General features: G+C 43.0%; 1 protein-coding gene across 2 annotated transcripts in view; it reads right to left on the minus strand.

Annotated features, from left to right (window-relative positions):
- Positions 1 to 25,742, minus strand: part of SEPTIN7 (septin 7) — a 158,568-nt gene that overhangs the window by 94,241 nt on the left and 38,585 nt on the right. For both annotated transcript variants that reach the window (XM_082258647.1, XM_082258646.1), the window contains exon 2: positions 11,896 to 12,002. In XM_082258647.1, coding sequence (XP_082114773.1) covers positions 11,896 to 12,002 — 107 coding nt within the window. The remainder of the gene's footprint in view (positions 1 to 11,895; positions 12,003 to 25,742) is intronic.

Below are 25,742 nucleotides of genomic sequence, written 5' to 3' on the forward strand. Positions count from 1 at the left end.
ATCAGAAGGGTGTTGTGTAACATACCCATCCCCCGTGATAATAGTCATGTTCCCTCCTAAGGGACCTTGACGGGACCTCCCTTTCTCTTACTCTGAATGGTCTAAGGTTATCATTGTTGTACCCCAACGTTCAGTGCAGGGACCCTTACTTTTTAATATATTTATAAATTATATAAGGTCTGGTATTAAAGTACCATTTCAGTCTTTGCAGAGGACACCAAGCTATGCAGTGGAATAACTTCCTTACAGGGTGTCTCTAACTTACAAGCCAACCTCAATGGACTGTTTAATTGGGCAACTATGTGGCAAATGAGGTTTAATGTTGATAAATGTAAAGTTATGCACTTAAGGGCTAAGAATATGCATGCATCATACATACTGGGGGGGGTATAACTGGGGGAATCCATAATGGAGAAGGATCCGGGTGTTCTGGTAGATCATAATCTCAAATTTGGACTCATCAGACCAAAGCACAGATTTCCACTGGTCTAATGTCCATTCCTTGTGTTCTTTAGCCCAAACAAGTCTCTTCTGCTTGTTGCCTTTCTTTAGCAGTGGTTTCCTAGCAGATATTCTACCATGAAGGCCTGATTCACAGTCTCCTCTTAACAGTTGTTCTAGAGATGTGTCTGCTGCTAGAACTCCGTGTGCCATTGACCTGGTCTCTAATCTGAGCTGCTGTTAACCTGCGAATTCTGAGGCTGGTGACTCGGATGAACTTATCCTCTGCAGTATAAGTGACTCTTGGTCTTCCTTTCCTGGGGCAGTCCGCATGTGAGCCAGTTTCTTTGTAGCGCTTGATGGTTTTTGTGACTGCACTTGGGGACACTTTCAAAGTTTTCCCAATTTTTCAGACTGACTGACCTTCATTTCTTAAAGTAATGATGGTCACTCGTTTTCCTGTACTTAGCTGCTTTTTTCCTGCCATAATACAAATTCTAACAGTCTATTCAGTAGGACTATCAGCTGTGTATCCACCTGACTTCTGCACAACACAACTGATGGTCCCAACCCCATTTATAAGGCAAGAAATCACACTTATTAAACCTGACAGGGCACACCTGTGAAGTGAAAACCATTTCAGGTGACTACCTCTTGAAGTGTGAATCTACAATTTTCATAGTCAATTTTCAAAGAAAACTCTTTGAATGAGAAGGTGTGTCCAAACTTTTGGTCTGTACTGTATGTATGAACTTGGTGTTGAGTTATTCACTTTAAGGTCATCACAGAGGACAAGGGGACACTCTTTATGGCTAGAGGAAAATATATTTTCTCCAAATATGTAAAGGTTTTTTCACAGTAAGAGCTGTGAAAATGTGAAAGAGACTCCCTCCAGAGGTGGTTCTGGCCAGCTCAGTAAAAAAGGCCTGGATTCTTTCCTAGGTGTACATTATATAACTGGATATTAATATTTATAGGTAAAGTTGATCCAGGGAATATCCGATTGCCCCTCGGGGGGGGGGGGGCTGTAGCAAACTGGATCGTGCTTTGCTGGGGTTTATCACCTTCCTCTGGATCAACTGTGGGTATAGGTTTGTGTATATGGGATTGTATTGTTGTGTTGGTTGAGCTAGATGGACTTGTGTCTTTTTTTCAACCTATGTAAGCTCAAGCAGCTTGTAGATGAGGTCTTGCTTAAAGAAAAAGAAAAAAAAAAAATATATTGAAAAGAAAACAAACTGGACAAAACTGTTTAAGGTTTGCTCGGAGTTTGGCTTCAGAAAAACTCATTCTAGCAAGTCTAATGCTTCACTAATGCGAATTGAAAACAATGAAACCGCACAGTCTAAATACAAAATCAATACTTTTATGTGGCGTGATTGAGGTACTGTTGTGGAAGATCCCTTACTTATAATTACTACTATAGAGGAACTGCAGACTGCTCACATAATTTGTAATAAACATATTTTTGCCATTCTGAAGCTTCTCTCCAACCACTTTACATATAATTTTATATATACTGCGATTCTCTACTTGCCACTAAGTCTGGCTGCAGCCATTTCATCAGTTGGCCGCTGAAGATGCTGACACTTCCTGGATTTACATAGACACAAACACACACCTGCCTGCACATTTCCTCTCTATTGAATACTCATGGATATCTGCAGTCTCTCATTCTCTCCGCCCTCATCTAGACCCCTCCAGCTCAGCAGCGCTCATTGGCTGTCCTATGACTCATCCCTCCTCCCTTGTGGCAAACTCTCACAAGTGTTAGAGAGAAAGCTGTTCATGATGTCATTAGCCTAGGCTTTTTACCAGACAAGAAAAAGAGAAAGTGGGCTGTTTAAGGTATTGAATGGCAGAAAAGAAAATGTTTTATTATCCAAAGTTAAAACAACAAGGGCAGGGAATAGATGGAAAGATGGAAACTTGACTTAAGAGCCGCCTCTGTTCTAGTGAAGGTGGAAGCTTGTAACAACAATTCTGTTTCCAACTAATGTGGGTCAAGGACAAAGTGTCCCTGAAGTGAACACATGCAAAATTATAGTTATGTAATTGAAGCTAATTTTGTTCATAATATGCTTTAACTGAACAAATGCATTAGGAGGACAGATAAAAGTGAAACTAGAACTGTTAAAAAGTTTTAGTAACTTAAGTTTTATACATTTTCAACAAAATCTTTATTTTAATAATATATTACAGGGCACATCTATCACACCGTTTGCAAAGCTTTATGTTTAACTTCCTAATAAAGCCTAGCACTGCCTGTTGGGTTTCTAGAAGAAAAATCCCTTAAAGAAATGCCATACTAGCTGAACACACAGAACAGGACAACATTTTTAAAAGCAAAAATAAGCAATGCAAGCTTGAATATTTCCCTTAATTTCCCCAACACACTTGTATTGCCATGCTGCTGAAAAAAAATGGGATTTGTGACTTACCATAAAATCCATTTCTCTGATGTTCATTGACAGACACAGCTCTTTATCTTCATGACTAATGGTGCTTTTCCACTGCATAGAACCGAACGGTTCGGTTCGCTTTTGTGATTTTCCACGGCTGGTACCGCATGGTACGGTGTAGGAACGGTTCAGTACGGTACGGTGGCGCTTTCTCACTACATGGAACCGAACAGTATGGCTCTCTAAACAGTACCACCTCAATTGTGGTTCCAAGAGGGCCGTACCAGTACCATATCCCACAATCCTTTGCATGCAGCCTTGACTGTTTGTCACTACTAGCCACTGATTGGTCAGAAAATCATTGTTATCCCACCAACTTACTTTAGTACTACTTTAGTGGAAAAGCAAACCATACCAAACCGTACCGAACCGTTCCAACACTGTACCATGCGGTACCATGCAGTGGAAAACCAAACAGGGCCAAGCAGGGCCGAGTAGACCTGAGCCGGTACTTGCAGTGGAAAAGTGCCATATATGGGTTATATAGCCCCCTAGGACACTAGGCAGACAAAAACTTGACTACGCCCATGGGGCAGTCCCAGGGAGTATACTCCCACTCTCTGCTATAGGTATTCAGTTTTGTTACAAGCAGTGTCAGATGAAAAAACCCAACTTCATAGAGTGGGCAGGTGCTGTGTCAGTCAATGAACATCAGAGAAATGGATTTTACGGTAAGTCAAAAATCCCATTTTCTCTTTCGTTCATTGACAGACACAGCTCCACATCTTCATGACTATATGGGATGTCCCAAAGCAGTTTCAAACATGAGGAGTGGGAACAGTAAGAAAAAAAACTTCCCCCAAGAATAAACATAGCCAACCAGGTAACATGGAGCTTAACTATCAACAACTGCAGCTCACCTGAAAAATATATAAAAAGCACCCTCAAAAAGGACAAGTTCTCTAAACGGCAGCCTGCAAAACCTTGCAGCCGAAGGAAGCATCTGAAAATGCCAACAAATCTACTTTATAAAACTTTGTGAATGTGACCAGGTAGCCGCCTTGCAAACCTGCATCACTGATGCCTGATGATGGAAGACACAGGAGGAACTAAGTGCCCGAGTAGAATAGCCAGGCCGTCAAAGCCAGCGAATGTAAAGCAGTATGGAAGATTGGCCCTTGGGACAGCAGATCTTCCATGAGAGAAAGTCTCCAAGGAGCATCAGTGATCAGCCTTACCAGATTGGCGTACCAAGTCCGGCGAGGCCAGTCTGGAGCCACTAGGTTGACCGGAATCCCTTCTGCCTCTATCCTGCGCAGGAGTTTTGGCAGAAGCTTGAGAGGAGGAAAGGCATAAATCAGACTATACTGACTCCAGGGAGCCACTAATGAGTTTGTGGCGTCGGCTAGAGGATCCTGAGACCGTGCCACAAACCTCTGCACTTTCCTGTTGAGGCTAGAGGCCAACAGATTCACCTCGGGAGTACCCCACCGGAGACAACTGATGAAACCCCTTCGGATGAAGTGACCATTCCCCCTGGTCCAAAACCTGTTGACTGAGGTAATCTGCCTGCCAATTTTCCATCCATGGAATGCATACAGCAGAGATGGCTGGAACGATTCGTTCTGCCCACCTTAGAATGCTGGCTACTCCCCAAGCCACCAGGACACTTCTTGTGCCCCTTTGGTGATTGACATATGCCACAGCCGTGGAATTGTCTGATTGAATCCTAACCAGACACCTCTGGAGAAGACTTGTCCAATGATCCAGACAAAGTCTAATTGCTCGGAGCTCCAGTACATTGATCGGTAGCACCTGGACTCTTCCAAAGTCCAGACCCCCTGAGCATACTCTGTGCAGAGGACGCCTCCCCATCCGGACAGACTGGTGTCCATGGTGAGGACCATCCAGTACAGGGGAAGAAATAATTTTCCCTGACAAAGTCCTGGAGAACAAAACCACCAAACCAGGGTCCCACTCATACTCCGGCTCAACAAGATCAGATTGTCTAGAGACTTGCAGAGATCTTGTGATGAACTGTGCAAACGGAACCGCCACAAAAAGGTAGACACCATCAGGCCCAGCACCCACATGCAAGTCTGAAGAGATGATCGTCTACTGGACAGCAGAAGCTGAATTGCCTCCTGCAATTTCTTAAGTTTTTCCTGAGAAAGTCTGGCATCAGACCCAGATAGTCCAGAATTGTGGAGGGAACCAGAGCAGACTTCTGAAGATTCAGAATCCAACCGAACTCCTTCAGCATTTGCAGGGTAATCTGCAAGTTGTCCAACAGAGCAGTCAAAGACTCTGCTCGCAAGAGCAGATAGTCCAGATACCCCAGTACCACTACCCCCCACTGACGCAGCAATGCTAGCATCGGAGCCAATACTTTTGTGAATACCCGAGGAGCGAAGGCGAGACCAAAAGGGCAACGCCACAAACTGATAATGCTCCCAGGGCAAAGCGGAGGAAGCGCCACATATTGGGATGTGAAGGTAGGCGTCCTTGACGTCGATGGAGGCGAGGAAATCCCCCTCATGTAGTGACGCCACTACCATGCAAATGGATTCCATTCTGAACTTCTGTACCCGCAAAAAACAGTTTAGCGCCTTGAGGTTCAGAATGGGACTCACCTTGCCTTCCTTCCTGAGAACTGTAAACCGGTTTCAGTAAAAACCTTGAAAACTTTCCAAAGTCAGAACCAGAAATCATCCCTTGAAGTAACAAGTCTTGCACTGCCCCATAGAGATCCCCTAAGCAATCTGGGGACGAGTGCAGGTTGGAAGGGAAGAACCTTTCCTGAGGGTACGATCAAAACTCGATCTTGTAGCTGGAGCAAATGACTGGGGATCCACTTGTCCTGGATCAGGGAAGTCCACAGATCCATAAACTGGCATTGACGCCCCCCCCACCCCAGATACGGGTGAGGGCGGCCCTTCATGCAGAGGAAGTCTTGTCCACAGGTCTGGCAGAACCCGCTTGGGGCTTGCCGGACCAAGACCTCTTAAAACCACCGGCAGATGCCCTTAAGGGCTTAGATACCTTGTCTTGAGACCCTGAGGAAAAAAAGGCAGTTTGTGAGCTGAAAAAAAAAGGCCCCCTGTCTACGACGCGACTCCTTACCCTTGGAGACCTGAGGAAGAAGAAGAGTACCCTTTCTCCCTGTGATGTCATGGAAGATCGGATAAGGCCTTCCGAGAAGCCTTGTCCGCAGACCAGCATTTTAGCCAGATAATACGCCGCATTATTGAAATCAATCGACATCCAATGAAGGCGTCACAGACATAATGTAGCCCTTGGACCAACTGATCTCCCAACTCTGCAAAGGCAGGGGGAGCTGTTCCTCCTTCAGGTCCCAGTGTAGAAGTTTTTGCCACTCTGCCATAGCTTGCGACACCAGGGCAATAGTAAATATCAGTCTAAAGCCGAACTGGCCACAGTGAACATATGGCAGGTCAAGGCCTCCAATCTCCTATCAGCCGGATCTGTGAAGACCAGGGACTCTTCCACCAGGATTATGGTGGATTTATTCAACCTGGAAAACCAGGCAGTCCACTACAGGAGGAACCGTATACTTTTTAAAGATTAAGCATTGCAAAACGCTTAGGGACGGCAAAGGTGGGTTGCGGGCACCCCCACTGTTTTGTGACAGTATTGTCAAAGAAGGTGATAAAGGGGAACACCTTTGCTGCTTTGGAGGATCTTTGGGTGCCAAAGGTGACCCGCGCCTCCATCTTTAAGGTTTCCCACACTGATCCAATCAGTGCATCCACTAGCGCCTTTTCATGTGCAGCTGGAGGAGCAAAGGAATTATCCTCACTATCTGAGCACGCAGGGTGCGTGGACGCAGACTCCAAAGGGTAACTCGCATCCGAGGCAACATCAGATGAAGGCGGGGGATGCTTTATGCAAGCCAGTTTGCCCAGGACAAAACCTGCCTTGGACACCAAGGACTCCAGGACATCCGTCAGTGCAGTCAGTTGTGGGGACCTGGAGGGTCCGACAGCCTATTAGAGGGGATCAGGTGGTGAAAACTGCTCCAGGGACTCCATGAGTGGAGGGGGGGGGGACCCACAGAAAAAAGGTGTAGAACACTCTAAGGGACACCCCACCGCACTGTGGCACCACATGGCCCAGCACAGAGCACTACCGCTGCAATAACTGAGGGAAAACCCCACAAAAGGACTCCCCACCACCGGTTGGGGACTCCCAGCACACCATGGGGCGATCAGGAAGAGAAATGTCTAGGGATCAGCACTAGAGGCAGAGGAGAGGCTCCCACTGCCGAATCACTGCCCATCCAGCTCCAAAAACATGGCCGCTGCCATTTTCAATGGGAAACCACAAGAAAATGGCTGCAGAGGCTACGTAAACATGGCCACCAATCTGTAGCATGAAAAGCTACAAGAAAATGGTGGCACCACACGGCTCCCGGGGGCACCCAGCAGCACAAAACTAGCCCAAAAGGAAGGGGAGCCCGGGCAGGCGCCCCCCCACCAGGCCCATCCCCTTCCCAAGGAACGATTGTTCAGTTGCCAGCGCCATGCTCCTACATGTAGGAGAGGAGTGCCAGAATAGACCTGGGCGTGGTAAAGAAAAGCTCAAACTTAGGGGAAAAACACTATTTCTTTTGCAAATAACTTTGCAATGTTTTGTACCAGAATTATCATTTTAGTGACATTTTAAAAAGGACACAAATCATATTTGCACTTTTAAGCTGTAGTAACACGACTTATTTTTAAACAAACAAAAGTGTGTTATGTGTAGCTCACAGCACATGGTTCCAAAAGGCCTGATCTTTGCCAATAAAAAGCCTTTGCTTTTAACCATATAGGCACACAACCCATGCAGGCTGAATAAGTGCAAACTCTTTTGATCTGTAGATGCATGTAATCACTTTCCCACCAATTATTGCAAGAGTTAGCTGCAGACCCCCCAAATGAATCTTGAGTTTTTGGAGACTTCATGTAGCATGAAGTGATCTGCTTGTGTGCAAAATTTTCTGGGCAGACTAGCCCTGGACATAATCGCAGTTGTTTGAAATCAATGCTACTAGAATATTTTTTTACAGTGGAATAAGACTTCAGATTTTTTGGCAATTTAAATCCCTTGCCAAAGTTTGGTAGCCACTCACAACCTTCTTGCTGAAGGCCTTAAAGCTGAACTCCAGGTATGATCCTATTTGTATACTTACATGAATCTAGCTCAGCCCAATGGAAATGCACATCTCAAACCTGAGACTTTTGTTTTGTGGAAGCCAACAATCACTGCGGCTACTACAGTGATCACCACAATATTACTTAGCCTGTGTCAACTGTATCCAGGCGATGCTCACTTGGCACTGCCGCAAGTCATGGAACGCCTTTTAACATTTTTAGCAAATACAAGGCGTTATCTGATTGGACATGGTAGAGATTGCAATGTCACCACCCCTCCTCTACACCTAATCCAATCAAACAACACATTGTGCTCACTGAAATAAATAAAGTGTTCAGTGAAAGGCAGCAGTGTCGAAAAAGCAAACCCTCTGTGGTCAATGTGCAGTGGGGCACCCACTCAGCTTGGAAGATTGTGGTGATCACTGTAATAGCTCCGACAAATGTCTGCTTCCGTAGCAGTCCCTCCGGTATGGATATACATATTTAAAACAAAGACAAATTTAAGTATGCAATTAGGATTATACTTGAAGTTCAGCTTTAAAGGAATAGCCCATCTATTCAAAAAAGGAAGACTACGCAGGGAATTTTTTTAAAGGTGAATGTACACTGATCTGCAACAACATGATGATTACTGACAAGTAAGGTGAAAAACATTAATTCTCTTGGTATAATGGAATCTGAAATTGGGTGGGATAGATTTTAGGCAGCAAGTGAATCGGTTGTCCCTGAAGCTGATGTGTTGTAATCAGAAAAATGGGAAAGCATAAGGCTTTGAGTGACATTGACCAGGGCCAAATTGTAATGACTAGACAACTGGGTCAGAGCATCTCCAAAACTGTAGCTCTTCTAGGAAAGCCCCTAGTTGGCAGTGGTCAGGTCCTACCAAACAGGGTCTAAGGAAGGAAAACAGATGAACCGGTGATAAGTTCATGGGAGGTCAAGGCACACTAATGCACAGGAACAATGGGAGTGAAGTCTGGCCCATGTAGTCCAATGCAATAGAAGTGCTACTCAATTTGTTAAAGTTATTGCTGGTTCCAATAGAAAGGTGTCAGAATAGTGTAATACAGTTTTTGTTAAGTATGGGGCTGCGTAGCTGCAGACTGGTCAGGGTGTCCATGCTGACCCGTGTCCACCGCCAAAAACACCTACAGTGGGTACATAAGCATCAGAACTGGATCACCGAGCAATGAAAAAAATAAATAAGGTTGGCCTGGTCTGAAAAATGTATAAATGGTCTGAGGAACAGAACAATGGGTTTGAGTTGTTGACTTGGCCTGAAAAGTCTGCAGATCTCAATCTAATTCAGCATCTGTGGGATGTGCAGAAAAACAAGTCCAATACATGGGGGCCCCACCTTGCAACTTACACGTCTTAAAGGATTTGCTACTGATGGCTTGGTGCGAGATACCATTCAGAGGTCTAGATGAGGTATGGGTTATGATGGGTGGTCATAATGTTATAGTTGATCAGGGTAAAGTTTACATTAAGGGCCAGTTCACACCATAGAAATGCAGTCGGGATGCATTCTAAGTGCTTTTCTGTATGCACGTTTTTGGCTTGCTTTTGATTCAGTTCAGTACATTTTTCTCCCCTCCTTTTTCTTAACCTAAAAAGGACATGTGTGTTTTTAGTGCGTTTAGATGTGTTCGGGTGGGTTTTTGATGCATTTAACAGCGTTCAAGTACAGTCCAGTGCAGGAAAAATGCAGCATGTTCTACTTTTTTTCTGGAATTGGAACACACAAGAACCCTATAACCTACTTCCCATGCATGTGGTGTGAACTGGTTCTTAAAGGATCTCTTTTACATTATTATTTTAAAAATAGAAAACAAAATTATTATTTCTGTGGTAAGGTTTTAAATATCTTATTTATATTCTTGTTAAGCTGGTAATAGATGGAACTGTCTGAATTTCGAGCCATGTGTGGCTGAACCTGTATAACAGTAGTTGATTTCTAGATCAACTTTTGTTGAGAACTGGATTGTTAAAAAATTTCTCTATCAGTCTGGCTGCAGCCACTGATCAGTGTAGAGTCCTCCCAGTAAAAATAAAATGTCCTAGAGGGGAGGATTCCTCTAGCCACCTTGCTTGTGAGGATGGAAGAATCCATTCCTTCCCCCCCGTTCTGTCCAATGACTGAAAGGAAACAAAAAAATAAATACATTTCTATAGCCTGCTTTAGTGATTATAATGTTTTTCAACATAGCAGCCACGTTTTTTCACTACATACACAAGCTCTGCTGCCAATTACATAAGTGCTGGTTCACACTGCCGCTACCACTAAAGTAGCGTCGCTTCCAGCGCGACTTTGACGCGATTTTGACGCGACTTTGGCGCGACTTTGACGCGACTTTGGCGCGACTTTGACGCGACCTAATCGCGAGGCAACTTTTTATTTGGCCAATCACAGAGCTGAAAATTGACAGGTACACTTAGACCCCCCAGACACTAAATACAAAAAAATGACATGCCTGCCTAAAAAAATGCCCGCTAAATGCCTGCAAGAATAAAAGACAGCTGGTAAAACACTACAAAAAATTAAAAGAAAAATGATTTTTTTTAGGGGTTCTGGACATGCTACATAGCTGAAACTTGACAGGGACACTTTTTTGACCCCCCAGACACTAAATCCAGAAAATGACATGCCTGCCTAAAAAAATGCCCGCTAAATGCCTGCAAGAAAAAAAGCCAGCCGCAGAGAAGCCGTATCCCTGAAAATATAGTAAAAATGATGTTTTTTAGGGGTTCTGGACATGCTACAGAGCTGAAAATTGACAGGTACACTTTTTAGACCCCCCAGACACTAAATACAAAAAAATGACATGCCTGCCTAAAAAAATGCCCGCTAAATGCCTGCAAGAATAAAAGACAGCTGGTAAAACACTACAAAAAATTAAAAGAAAAATGTTTTTTTTTAGGGGTTCTGGACATGCTACAGAGCTGAAACTTGACAGGGACACTTTTTAGACCCCCCAGAAACGAAATCCAAAAAATGACATGCCTGCCTAAAAAAAATGCCCGCTAAATGCCTGCAAGAAAAAAAGACAGCTGGTAAGACACTACAAAAAATTAAAAGAAAAATTATTTTTTTTTAGGGGTTCTGGACATGCTACAGAGCTGAAACTTGACAGAGACACTTTTTAGACCCCCCAGAAACGAAATCCAAAAAATGACATGCCTGCCTAAAAAAATGACCGCTGATGAATGCCAGCAAGAATAAAAGACAGCTGGTAAAGACACTACAAAAAATTAAAAGAAAAATGATTTTTTTTTAGGGGTTCTGGACATGCTACAGAGCTGAAACTTGACAGGGACACTTTTTAGACCCCCCAGAAACGAAATCCAAAAAATGACATGCCTGCCTAAAAAAATGACCGCTAATGCCTGCAAGAAAATTATGCTCTTTTCTTGTTCACTACCATTTTTTAGCAAAGTCGGATGACAAGTCGGATTACAGGTCGCTTCAATTAAGATAAGGAGGCGACTCCCATTGAAGTATATGGGACAGGTCGGATCACTGGTCGCCTGAAAGTAGTACAGGACCCTTTTCTGAAGTCGGAGCGACCTTAATAGCGGCAATTAAGACGGCACTGATTCATTTACATTGGTTTGGTCATGTCAAGCGACCTGGGGCGACCTGGGGCGACACAAGTCGCCTCGTGAGTCGCCCTAGTGTGAATTGGGGCTTAGGCTACATAAGTCTGTTGACGAAAAAACAAACAAAAAAAAACAAAAAACAAACACAATGCACTCTGTGTGGCAGATAAATATTTCAACAAATGTTAAGTAGGGAGGCAGAGTAATCAATGAAAACCAATGGCTAAAGCTCCTGGTAGGGCACTTTTTTTCCTTTTTCCTCCATAAATATAGGTACACATCAATAAACTCACCTGAACGGTCTTTTTAATTCTGTGTGATGGACCAGGATAATCCGGAGCATATAAATCCGTTAAGAAGAGTGAATTTATGAGAGTTGACTTTCCCAAACCAGATTCACCTATAACAGACACATAAAATAAAAACAACATGTTAAAAGTTTAAAAAACTTTTTCCTGCTTGTGATAAACATAAAAGTCACAGAAATAATCATAAATCTCAAATCATAAAAAGAGGGCATTAACATTTTTCCTCTTTGAAAAAGACATAAATTTTTTTTAAAGCTCTTTTGGCCGTACTTATCTTCTGGGTCACAGGAGTGCACGTGGTTCTGCATTCCCGTGACCTAGATTCAGCCAAAAGTGGGCTAAAGTCCTTTGGTGGCTGACTTCACACAGCTGCTCTGGGCTCTACAGGGGTCTCGACTAATGTAGGGATCCACCCAGATACCCGAAGGGCAGCTGGCTCAACCTCTCAGTGCAGCACAGAGCATGAGACAGCTGCTCCCGCCCCCCTGCACAGTCCGGTGCTCCAGTAAGTGAAGGGGCAAAACAGAGCTGGTTGCTGACAGTCATCACTCTCTGCTCAGAGAGGAGCAAGGACTTTGTGACCAGTGGCCATGTGATCTTTCAGTTCTCTCATGACTCGCCAGCAGGGGACAGGCAAGTATGAATGTTTAATTTTTTTGTAATCCTGCACTTCTTTAACATGCACTGTTAATGTGCTCTTTATGTATTATTGCAGTACCTATTAGAATGCAACTTTGCAATAATTAAACAATGACCACACAATCATCATCTTCAAATACATAATTCATGTAAACAAACTGTAGAAATAAATAGAAAAAAAAAAAAAAGGATATAGATTTTAGGATCAAGATATTTCCAATAGGGAGGAATCTGATCAATAGGTGTTCTCAAACAGCAGTTAACGTGGGCACATCTCAAAATTGAAACAGACGAATCAATAAAGATCATAATCATTTGCCAAATACTGATGCTTAGTCACTAGGAAAATACATTTTGCAAAAGGTAATGAAATATCTAAAACCTGCCCACTGATGTGCACTGCTCTGCAGAAAAGTCGGCTGGTAGTTTTGATGGCCATGCACACGGCAAAGAATGACATTTAAATTTTTAGCAACCACTTTAAGGCTCGGTTCGCATATATGCAAATTAGGAGGAGTTTTGAACCACATTCAACTGCATGACCTGTGAACCAAACCAAGCATTCTATGGAGCTGGTTCACATATTTGCGGTTGCAGCGATAGTGTTTTTTCAGTGCAAATTTAAAGAGTCCTGTGCGTTTTCTGAGCACTGTGGTTCAGATGCGAATTCCAGGATCATTGTATTCTATGGGAATGCATCACACATCATTAGTTTTGAACACAATTTGAGGGGGGAAAAAAAAAAAAAAAAACACAACAGCGTGGGGGTTCCCCCAATCCATACCAGGCACTTGGGGTCTGGTATGGATTTTAAGGGGAAGCCCACTCCAAAACGAAAAAAAAAAAAAAAAGTGAGTGGGGTTCGTCCCAAAATCCATACCAGACCCCTACTCAATCACCATAAAATTGTCAATAAATTAAAAAAAAAAAAGGTTTTGAAAATTCCTTTTTAAAAAAAAAACACATAATGTCCCCTGAACTAAGTTCAGCATCAATGCACATCATCGACCCAGCATGCACCAGTTGAGGACATCACTTAAGTATGGCCAGACGGCAGAAGCCTTCATCGGGTGCAGGCCTTTTATTTTTCCGGGTCTGGCATGGCATATATTAGGGGGGAGTGGGAGCACGCCGGGTTTTTTTTTATTATTATTATTATTTTGACGTAGGGGGGAACCTATGCTGTTGCTTTCTCAAATGTTATTGCCGGAAATTGTTTGGTTACACTCAGCTGTCAGCGGGGGCCCAATCCTTAATAATCATCTATTGTTAAAAACATTGGTTGCCGCCCACTTAAAAATCGCAGCTGAACCTCTGCTTTGGAAATTCACAGTGAAAGCCGACCTGAAATTAGCACCGCACAGGAGTGAAACTAGCCTTCGATATGCATATGGATAATCACCTTAACATGAGCAATCTTATCAAGGTGTGTTAATTCAGTACAAAAACTAGTTTGTATGTATATTTTGTAATTATCTTTTTTTCATAGATAGAGGGAGCCAGCCCTTTTTATCCTCTAATATCACTGCTGATAAACTATTCTATTTATTCTAGATAGCACACAACTATTATATTAACTTATATGTTAAAAAAAAAAAAAGTTAACCAGCTTTTGAGCTGTGTAAGATTTTTATGCAAAAGCTTAAAGCGGTAGTATCCCGCTTTTTGACACTTTTACCTACAGGTAAGCCTATAATAAGGCTTACCTGTAGGTACAAATATCTCCTAAACCGGCATGGTTTAGGAGAGATTTACAGTGCATGCGGCGCATGCGATCTGAAGGTCCGGGGGGGACCTTCAGTTTGCCGGAAAATCACTCCCGCGCGCATGCGCGGGAGTGACGTCATCACGTCAAAAATATATTATTTGTAAATTTTTTTTTTTTTATCCCTCCCCATAAAAAAGAAAATATGTATTAAAGATTTAGTAAAGTTTGTTACCCTGCAAGGCAATTTCATAAACTGTTAGTGAGAGATGTACCTTAAAAAGGAAGCCCTCCAGCGGCAGGCTGTCACCACTGACAGGGCTTCTATCTTCACCCGGTATTTCTTCTGGGTTTGCAGGCTCTGGCCTTCTGACTGGCTGAGCCGTGATGTCACTCCTGCACATGTGCAAGTGAGTCTCGATTTATGGCACAGACCTCTGAAGGAACGGTACGCTGTGCCATTTTCTCAGAGCACATGTGTCAGTGACGTCACCGGCTGCTGCTTCGTGGAATATCTCCTAAACTGTGCACGTTTTGGAGATGTACCAATTTTCCCTACAGGTAAGCTTTAGTATAAGCTTACCTGTCTGTAAAAGTACCAGAAATGGCTTTACTAACAGTAAAAAAAAAAAAAAAAAAAACTGGATTTTTGACTTACTGTAAAACCCTTTTCTCTTAGGTTTATTGACGGACACAGTCCTCTGATGCATATCAGTAGGGTAACACCGCCCCCCCCCCCCCCTACAGGAGTAGGACACTAGGCAGAAAATTTCTGGTTACGCCTAGGGGCAGTCCCTGGGGGTATACCCTCTCTCTTCCTGCATAGGATGTCAGTTTTGTATTAAAGCAGAGTCAGAGAAAAGCACACCAACCCACTCAAAAAAAATAGAGGGGCGGGTACTCCCGTTTGTTAATGAACCTAAGAGAAAAGGATTTTACTGCAAGTCAAAAATCCTGTTTTCTCTATCGTTCACTGATGGACGCAGTCTCTGATGCATATCAGTAGGGACGTCCCAAAGCAGTACCCAAATGAGGAGTGGGAACAGCAGAACAAAGACATGGCCAACCAGGCAACATAGGATTCATCAGAACAACCAGATGAGGTCCACCAGAAAACAAACAGAAAAAACACCCTCAAGGAAGGCCAAGGGGCCCCCTAAACCGCAGCCTGCAAAACCTTGCAGCCAAAGAAGGCATCCGCAGATGCCAGCACATCCACCTAATAAAATTTGGTAAAGGTGTGATCAGACGACCAGGTCGCCATCTTGGCACACCTGAAGCACAGATGCCTGATGGCCAAAAGCCCACGAAGCACTAAATGCCCGAGTAGAATGTGCCTTAACAGGGAAAGGTGGATTCTGACCCTTAATGGAAAAAGCCTGCACCACCGTCTCTGATTTATCTGGAAATAGTCACAGCAGACACAGACAGCCCTTTCTTTGGGCCATCCGTTAACACAAAGAGCTAGTCAGACTTGCAAAAAGACTCAGACGCCAAATACACCTTGATCGCCTAAACCATATCCAGGGCATGCAGAGCAAATTCCTTAGGATGTTTTGGCTTAGGACACAAGGAAGGTAACATGGATGTCCTCATTTAAGTGAAAACTGGAAACCACCTTCGGCAGGAAGGACAGATCCAGCCTAAGTACCACTTTGTCCCTGTGAACCACCAGATAGGGAGAACAACAGGACAATGCCACCAGCTCTGACACCCTGTGCGCAGAAGAGATAGCCACCAAGAAAGCCACCTTCTGAGACAAGGTAAGCAGGGGAACCTCCTGAATATTCCCAAAGGGAGGCCTCTGGAGAACCGACAGCACCAAATTAAGGTCCCAAGGCGGTAGCAGAGGTCGCACCGGAGGTACCAAGTGTCGCACCCCCTGAATGAAGCTACGCACCAGGGAATGGGAGGCCAAAAGGCCTCTGGAAGAAAATAGTCAAGGCCGAGACCTGACCCTTGATAGTACTCAGGGCCAACTTTTGATCAACTCCCCGTTGAAGGAAAGCCAAGATCTGAGTAATCGAAACAGAGCGAGGGTGGGTCCCAAGGGACTCACACCACGCAATGTACGCCTTCCATATACGATGATAAATCTGACATCCTATGCAAGAGGAAGAGAGAGGGGATACCCCCAGGATCTGTGCATAGGCGTAGCCAGAAATTCTTTCTGTCTAGTGTCCTTCTCCTGTAGGGGGCGGTATTACCCTACTGCGTCCGTCAATGAACGATAGAGAATGAATACTATTTTCTCTAACAAAACCTATGGCTTTCATTTTGCATTAGTCACAGCAAATGATTAACTAATCCAGATGTCACAAACAACATTTCTAATAGGAATGCAATTCTGGTATTTCATATATGGGTGGATGCTGGTAGCTTGCATTATCTACCAGCTTAACACATTTCTTAGGCCGGTCATAGACTGTTCAGATCTCAGCATTTTCCTTTGAACCGTGTATAGGCAGGCTGAATGTACTAAGTTGATTGATTAACTAAGGTACAGCCACCCTCCCAGATTTTGCATGTGATTATCACTAGCAGCTAGTATAGCCACTGCCAATTATTACTGTCTGTCCCGGCCAGGAGAATTTAACGGCTCGGCGGGAGGGATTCCCCTGTCAACAAGGTCTGTGCCAATGGGGAGAATCAAGGTAATTTCTTTCCAGCCCGTGGTTGCAGGAAAGAAATTTGCTCCCGTGTGGAGCTGCACAATTCTGGATAAAATCAGAATCACAATTTTTTTTTTCTTGGAATAAAGATCACGATTATAGGCGTAACACCTTTCATATTATACAAAAAAAAAAATAAATAAATAATAATAATTGGACTAACTTTACTTTTTGTTTTGTATTTTTTTCCCCAAAGACTGTGTTTGAAAAACCGCCGCACAAATACAGTGTGACATAAAATATTGCAACGAGCGCCATTGAATGCTCTAACTTCCAAACTACGGCCCTGCAGCTGTTGCAGAACTTCACATCCCATGAGGCATTGTAAAACTCTGACATTCACATACATGACTAGGCATGATGGGAATCGTAGTTCCTGAACAACTGGAGGGCCGTAGTTTGGAAATCCTTGCTCTAGGGTCTTTGCCAAAAATATATGTTCGGGGGTTCCAAGTAATTTTCCAGTACCAAATACGGATTTTAAATTGTAAGCAACAGAAGTCTCAAAAAAAAAAAAAAAAAAAAAAAAAAAAAAAAAAAAAAAAAAAACGTAGCCTTTAAAGCAGAACTCCACCCAAAAGGACTCCCCCCACTCCTCATGCACAATTGGCACTTTTGAGGAGCAGGTACCAGATTTTAACAAGTACCCACTTCCTACTTCTGTTCCCGAAGAAAGTCCACCCCCATTGCAGTCTTCTGGGACACCAAGACAGATCCCAAAAGACTACTGCATCCACCACTCATGATGCGCAGCACAACTCACGTATGGGCAGTGGGCCACCGGCTATGAAGCAGCAAGCTGTCACCGCCAGGTGGCCATAGTGAAGATGCTGACACAAGAGACTGAAGGCAGCGGGTGAGATCGCCTGGGGTGAGCTCACCGGTGGATCCTGGGACAGGTGAGTGGCTGTTTAATAAAAGTCAGCAGCTACACTTTTTGTAGCTGCTGACTTTTTAGCACATGTGATTGGAGCTCTGCTTTAAGTGGGTAAACTGAGCTCATTTACAGACCAAAGTTCATCCCTTTGATCTAAAAGAACCAAATGATACAATGTTTGTTTTTATCTCTCAGCGCTGAGCAATGCTGTGATAAACTTTGCCGGCTGTCTTTTTTTTTTTTTGACAGCTCTACACTGAATCGTGGAAATGGCGGATAAGGATCGTGAGGGGGTTGAATCGAGACCGCAATTTTTTAACGATCCTACAACTGTACCCCCGTGTATGGGCTGCTTTAGTGTCTCACCAAAGACATTCCCTGCTGGGTAACCCATTCAAAATTCCTCAATATTCATTAGCACAACATGTTCACAGACACATCATTTGTTCAGTTGTACAGGGTGGCAAAAAAAAAAAAAAAAAAAAACACACAACACGTACAAGTAACTTTTATGCTTTCCCATGAAAAACAAAAGCCATCCATCATTTGGCCATGCTAACAGCTTTAGGTAGATTTTTATTTAATTGGGATAGATTCCTCAGACCAAGTCTCAAATACAAAAACATCTACTCCAAAGATATTCTAAAAACAAAAAAAACTGCCTAAAGACAAAACAGGCATCAAAGCGGAATGCATAACACATAGTATCACTGGTTTACTATATTACTACTAAATTCATTAAACATGTAGCCATGGAGACCTTCCCCTTGGTCTTTCTAAACTATGCCAAGCATTGCTTCATCTAACGGCCAGTGAATAAAGTAGGAACAGCAGTAGCAATTAAGAAATATAAAGGCACATTACAGCACTAGTGTGCTTACTGAATTGCCTTACAATAGTGTAATTTAGAATGTAACTGGGACATTTAAAAGCCATGCCAAACAAGAGCTTTTTTTTCAAGAATAAAAAAAAAGCAGCATTTATTTGGAGTCCAAAAGTTTCCTCATTAAATTTCTGTACGACAGGTTATTGGCAAGTGTCTTAGGAAAAGACATCCTTGAAATATTTATCTCCCTAAGAGCTATTCAACCACATCCGCCATTGACAGTGCTGCAAAACACATTCTGGGAGCCAATGTTGAGGACTGCTTGTATTCAGTTGCTAAGGTGGGGGCTCAGTAAGAATGCCAAGCATAAGAAGTTAGGATGCATTAAAGTGTGAAAATCATTGCAATAATATTGGAGTCCAGTCAACAAACACACAATTAAATGAAATGTACTATTTTTAACATGAGATGCAGAATCTGTAGAAAACCTATAAGGCCCCTTTCACACAGATGCCATACAGTTTGACCACACTGCTGGTGCCGTGCAGTGTACCTACAGATTTGGTGTGGGTTAGCTGCTTTTCCCTATTGACTGCTATCATCTTCTGCGGTTTTGGTGCGCTTTCTGAAAGCATGCCAAAAAGTCTGCACCGCATCAGTGTAAAAAGGGGCCTTAAGACTAGTACCCACGCAACGATTATCGGCCAACCGATCGTCCGTCTTTTGTCCAGAGTGGTGTTTTGTTGGTTGGAATGTGCTCTAGACTGCACACAAATTTTCCTGCACGACAAAATTCTACTTCAGAAGTGATGTCATGTGTTGGTTTGCTTTCTTTGTGTTCTTTCTTCTCTGAGCATGCCCAGTCTTGCTCATAAGATTTTTCCCTGTCGAAATCTGTACTGACTGCACGAAAATCAGCCGTGTTTTGACGGCGGACAAAAATTTTATAGCCTGCACACCAGATTTTTTTTCGGCCGAAAAGTCGGAGTCGGAAGCATCATACTAACAAGCCGAAAATCAGCAGATCGGTCGTTGGACGAAAATTCCCTGCCGATTTTCCACCTGTTTGTACGAGGCTTAAGTCTATACAAATTGTGACCAAGTTCAAAAAAAAAAAAAAAAAATGATTACTTCATTCGAAAAAACTTTCACTTATGTTAACAAGAGCAGACCTCCAAAAGGAGAAAATTAAATAATTCAGCAAGCTTTTAAATGAATGCCGTACTCAATGGGTATTTAAAATATCACATGGCCACCTACTGTACCAGAACAACCTAGAAGGCCTCATTAATAAGGGGGCTGGTGATCTTCGCTTGCACTTGGAGCACCATGGTGGTGAATTCAATGATGTATAAATTTGTAGGGAGACGTTATTCACTACTCAGTTTGATCACATACTGGCCAGGACCACCAGTGATGATAAAAGGTCCAATAAACCAAAACCACCCTTTCCAAATCCTGACATACCAGTTGTGCATTGGTAATTTTTAAACATTTTGAAGAGAACATTTAGGGCCCATTGGTATCTATGCGTTGCTGCAATGTGTGCAATGACAAAAGTCATGTTAAATGGCACCCTAAAACACTATTACAGTAGTAGGCAACACACCTTTACTGTAGTGCATCACTGCAGTGACACATGTTGGAAGTGCAGGGGTCTTCCAACTATGGCCCTTTAGTTGTTCAGGAACTACAATTCCCATCATGCCTAGTAACATCTGTGGGTGTCAGGGTTTTACAATACATAATGGGACGTGTAGTTCTGCAACAGCTGGAGGGCCGTAGTTTGAAGATCCCTGGCATAGTGGATAATGGCACAACATAGTGGTAAAGTGAATAGGCTCTTATCTCAAAAGCCTAAACTATTTTTTAGTTCTGGCTGGAGTAGATTGGGTTTAAACGTAGCTCTTAGTTGTCAGAATATGTTTTTTCACTGTATGTTTTCCCCCACTATTCCTGTTCCAATGACCACCCAAAATTGGACCTTTGGACTGAGAGTAACATTGTGTGAGTGTGTTTTGCAAGAACTACAACTTTTTATACATTTTGACTTTATAAACGAGCGATTTCTTGATATAAAAAGTGGCGTCACGTCCCAACTGAGTATAAAAGAAGAGAGGTGCCTGTAGGTGTAGCAATATGGTTACATTAATGCTCCATACACACGTGCAGATTATCTGCAGACTTTTGTCTGCAGACTTACCAAAACCATATAATATGAGGTCAAACCTAAACACTTTCAATTTGTATGCAATCTGGCAGGCCCTTGCACTACATAGAAAAGGTAAGTCTGCAGACAAAAGTCTGCAGATAATCTGCACGTGTGTACGGGGCATTAATGAAGGTACAACTTTTAGCAACTCACATGGTTGATGATTAAAACAGGCACATGGAAGAATGCAGGCATCCGGGGTAAAGCTGTCCACATAGACCATCTTCCGCATCAACATCATCCCTTCCATGCTGCGCTCCACAAGCGTCGCTTTCAGATCGCTCTACTGCAGGGTAGTCTTCCTGGGCACAATTGCAGATGGACAGCGGTGAGAGCCGACAGCGTGGAGGATGGTCTCGGTGGACAGCTTTACCCTGGATGCCTGCATAATTCAATGTGCCCATTTTAAATATCAACCATGCGAGTTGCTAAATGTTGAGACTTCATTAAATGTAACCATATTGCTACACTTAGAGGCGCCTCTCTATTCTTTTATACTCTGTAGCTCCTGCTGGATTTTGCTTCTAATCCCGTTGTGGTGGTTGCCATTTGTGGATGAACATTTTATGGTTACACAACCTATCACATTGCTATAATCTTTGTATATGGACTATAAACTGAAGGACCTATGAATAAATAGTTGTGGAACAAATCATCTGAGTTTCTATTACTTATGGGGAAATTTGCTTTGATATACGAGTGCTTTGGATTACAAGCATGTTTCCAGAACGAATTATGCTAGCAATCCAAGGTTTTACTGTATGTCATATACAAATGCTACACTAATAAATGTTTTTCAAATTCAATGCAATATGGCAACCTGGAGACTTTCTGTACACCTTCAGTGTACAGAAGGCACGCAGAGGTGTAATTTCATGCTTGTGTGACTGGTTCACACCAATCGACCAATGTAACTATGCTTTGGATATAACTGGCTGATGGCACCGGAAGCTGGAAATCACAGAAGACGACACGACTACTTTAGTGACCTCCACTTGATTCAAAGTCTGGTGCAGAATGGCTATTCTCCTGAAATGTGAACACAGGAGGTTGGCTAATCGGCACGGCATAGTTCAGAGGATCCTTTGAATTCTCTGAATGAATTCAAAGAATTTTTGGATTGGATGAGGTGGAGAGGCATGATGGTGAAATCAAGCTCTCCACCTCACCCAGATAAAGCTTTACATTCCCTGAATGGCATCTTGTACTGAGCAGACTACTGCCTGTATTCACAAGGCCCAGCAGCTCAACACGGGACCAGGAAGCAAGTGGCGCTCACTGGAGAAGTGGTGTCTGCTTCAGTGATTTCCAGCTTCCAGCAGCACTGGCCAGGAATGTTATAACATACCAATGCCTGGAATTATTCTGTAACAATGGAATTTGAAACAGGTTAATACTTAAAAATCCTAACTAATGCTTATTATAATTCTTTAACACCAATAATCCTAAAAGTTAAACTAAACTCCCAAACACTATCCTAATCCCCCTTTGAAAAAAATCTCCTGCAGCCAATTAGCCTACTCTGTATTGGAAACAGCCGCACTACACCAGAATGGTGTTGCCTAATGGCAAGTAACATAAGCATGGTTTGGCCCATCTGGGTCAAATCTTGGCATCTTTGTGTGCCTGGGAGGCACCGGTGCAGCATTGAGCCTATGACAGCCTGAAACATGTGGTGGCCGGACACTGTACTGAATAGTATGTTTAGAGCCGTATGCCCCAAAAACAGAATTGATATGTGTTCATAACAGCATTGAGCAGATTAAAAAAGCACACTGGATTTCAGGCAGAACAGATTTTTTCTATCTAGATAAAACAGATATTTTCTATACTTTTCTATAATAAAATCTTAAAAATAATGGAATTTGAACAAAAGCCACCATTTCCCCTAAAAAGGCTAAGCTCACCTTGGCAGATTTTAAAAATGTGCATTTATTATTACTAGTTTTTTTCTAAAAAGGCTGCAGAAGTCAGGAGGGGTTTGGAGAGAGAACAGTGGGAGGGGGGGGGGGGGGGTGCATGCTGAACAGGTTACAGCCTAAATACCAATGTAACATGTTCAGAAAGGCAACTGCAAGAAATTAATATGCTCCTAATTCTTTACATGACCAAGTGTGCAGACTCTTCAATCTATGACAAAAATGTTACGGTTTGTAAAGAATGTGAAGCATGTCTGTGCAACAAAACCATGACTGTTACCAGTGCTCTATTTGAAACTGCCGGGGTCCTCAGAAAAACTTTGTTAACACTTTGGAATATGTCAATATGGTGTGGTCTGTGCACTGTTCTGCTAGTTATACACGGTTTATTTTGCAAAACTATGCACCTCATTCAAGTTTGTATTTAATTTCTCCAATATGCATTACAATGCTAAAAGGTACAGTACACTTCCATTACTTGGTTTGAGAAATAGGGAACCAGACAAGATTAGAGTATATGTGAACCCCTACCTTGTAAAACAACCCATTCAGTTAAAAACAGCAATGCAAGGCAAATAATTTAAATTATTATATATATATATATATATATATATATATATATATATATATATATATATATATATATATATATATATATACACACACACACACACACAAAATTATTATTTTTTTTTTATTTAAGTGGTCACCACCTCTTTTCTCAGATGAAAACAGATTATGTTGATAAATAGAGGAGCTTCAATGTCTAGCGTGGTCAGTTTGAGCAGGAAAGCAGGGGGACTGGCAGGGTGTGCAGGTATTTGAAACAAAGGAAGCAATGCAAAGAGAACAGGATACTTTTTAAACACAAGCACATGGCATAACAGACATCATGGATACAAAATGTTGGGTTAACACGCACTGTAATTTAAAAAGCCACATCCCAAAACAGAGAGCCGAGCCACTAGGGGAGCTTCATCTAAAAGAGGCATCACAGATAAACTGCAGCCCCTGGACCAGCAGGTCTGCCAGTTTAGCAAAGGCAGGGGGAGCAGTTCTCCCTCCAGGTCAAGGCATAAAAGCTTAGCCCACTCAAGCAGAGTTTGCGACACCAGGGCAATGGTGAATACAGGCCTCAGTGCCGAACCAGCCAGAATGTACATATTGCAGGCCACAGCCTCCGCCTTCCTGTCAGCCAGATCATTAAAGAGGTTGTAAACCCATAAAAATGTTTTTTTTTTTTTTTTTTTCAACCTGAAAGAGAAACACATAATGAGCTAGTATGCATCGCATACTAGCTCATTATGAAATACTTACCTTAGAACGAGCCCCTGCTGTGCCGCCTGTTTACCTGTATCACGGGTGACATGTTCAGTAGCCCGTATTCCGGGATCGCGGCATCCGGCCATCTGATTGGCCGGAGCCGCGGTGACGTCACTCCAGCGCACAGACGCGGGAGCCGATGGTCACGGCACGGGGCTCTGAAGGAACGGCACCAGTGGCCATTCCTTCAGCGCGCATGCGCCAGTGATATTTACCTTATATGCAGCCAGTGATATCTCCTAAACGGTACATGTTTAGGAGATATTTACAGTACCTATAGGTAAGCCTTATCATAGGCTTACCTATAGGTAAAAGTTGCAGAGGAGGGTTTACATCCTCTTTAAAGGCCGGGGACTCCATGGGGACGCTTTGGTCGTCCCTACGCTTTAGCAAAAATTCTGTCAAAATAGGCGGGAAAAGGAAGAACCTTTGCCGCTCTGGATGGCTTCCTTGTGCCAAAGGAAACATGCACCTCTGATGCAGCTGCAGCCTCCATCTTCAAGGTCTCACGCAGATGACGCAGGGGGCGCTTTTTGCTAGCCCGTTGCCCGAAGACCACCATCACCTGGGACACAAAGGACTCCAAGACCGCTGTCAGTGCATCGATGGATGGTTGGGACCCAGAGGGCCCTGCAGCCTCAGAAAGGAAATCAGGTGGGGAGTTTGTTAAAATCCTTGAATTGAACATAGATTACCTAGAGGGGAATGTTTTTTTTTTTCAACAAAAGTGGAGTTATGCTTTAAGGCCTCATTAACATGGACCTACTAATTCTACGCAGGCTTGCAACAAAAATCAGCATAAAGTCATCTGAACTCACAAGGACATACACCTACTTATATGTCCCCAAGAGTAAAGATGTTTACACACAGCTTGTGCTGTCTTTTGGTCTTCCTGCCTAGTGAATAACTCCGAAGAGTCATTCACAAGGCAGTGGAGTTTGCCCACTGACATATTAATACTGTGTAATCAGCAGGTGGCTCCCATTCATTGGAGGAAGGAGGATGGAGGAAAGCGCCACTCTAAATGCAGTAGACTCAGTACTTTATTAAAACATATACCATCATGGGTACTCAAGATTAAAAATGTATTTATGCGTTTTCTTATTTCTATTTTCATTTTTAAATTTATTTTTATTTTTACTTCTATTTTTATTTTCATTGTTATTTTTATTTTCAATTTATATATATATATATTTTTTTTTTTTTTTTCTCCTAGGGCAATTTGTATCATTTTTTTCTTTTGCTATCATTAGGATCGGTTCCAGATACATTACTTTTTAGCAGTAGGTCTCCATTAAACATGTATGTTATTTAAATTGTATTTAAATTGTATTGTAATATATGACCACATCTATGGATATTCCCTCATATATCCAACATCATCTATGATCAGTCACTAGGTCCCAGTGCCGTTCAGGAGTCCTCAGCTAGGTATTCGCCATAATGGACTCTTCTTAGGACCCTGCGGCAGCAAACTGTTCCTCCCCTATATAATGCCCCTCTCTAAGATGGCGGTTTCAGAGGCCTGAGGAAGGAGCACATGCGTCGCCTAAGTCATCACGCCCCACGCCCAACCCGGAAGTCCGCCGCCGGAGGCGCTGCTGGTGTCCCCTAGGTCCGCACATCGCTGACTCCCGCAGTCAGACACGGATTCGTTCG

Source organism: Pelophylax lessonae, assembly GCF_965119305.1.
Source record: "Pelophylax lessonae genome assembly, chromosome: 5".
Taxonomy (NCBI): Eukaryota; Metazoa; Chordata; class Amphibia; order Anura; family Ranidae; genus Pelophylax; species Pelophylax lessonae.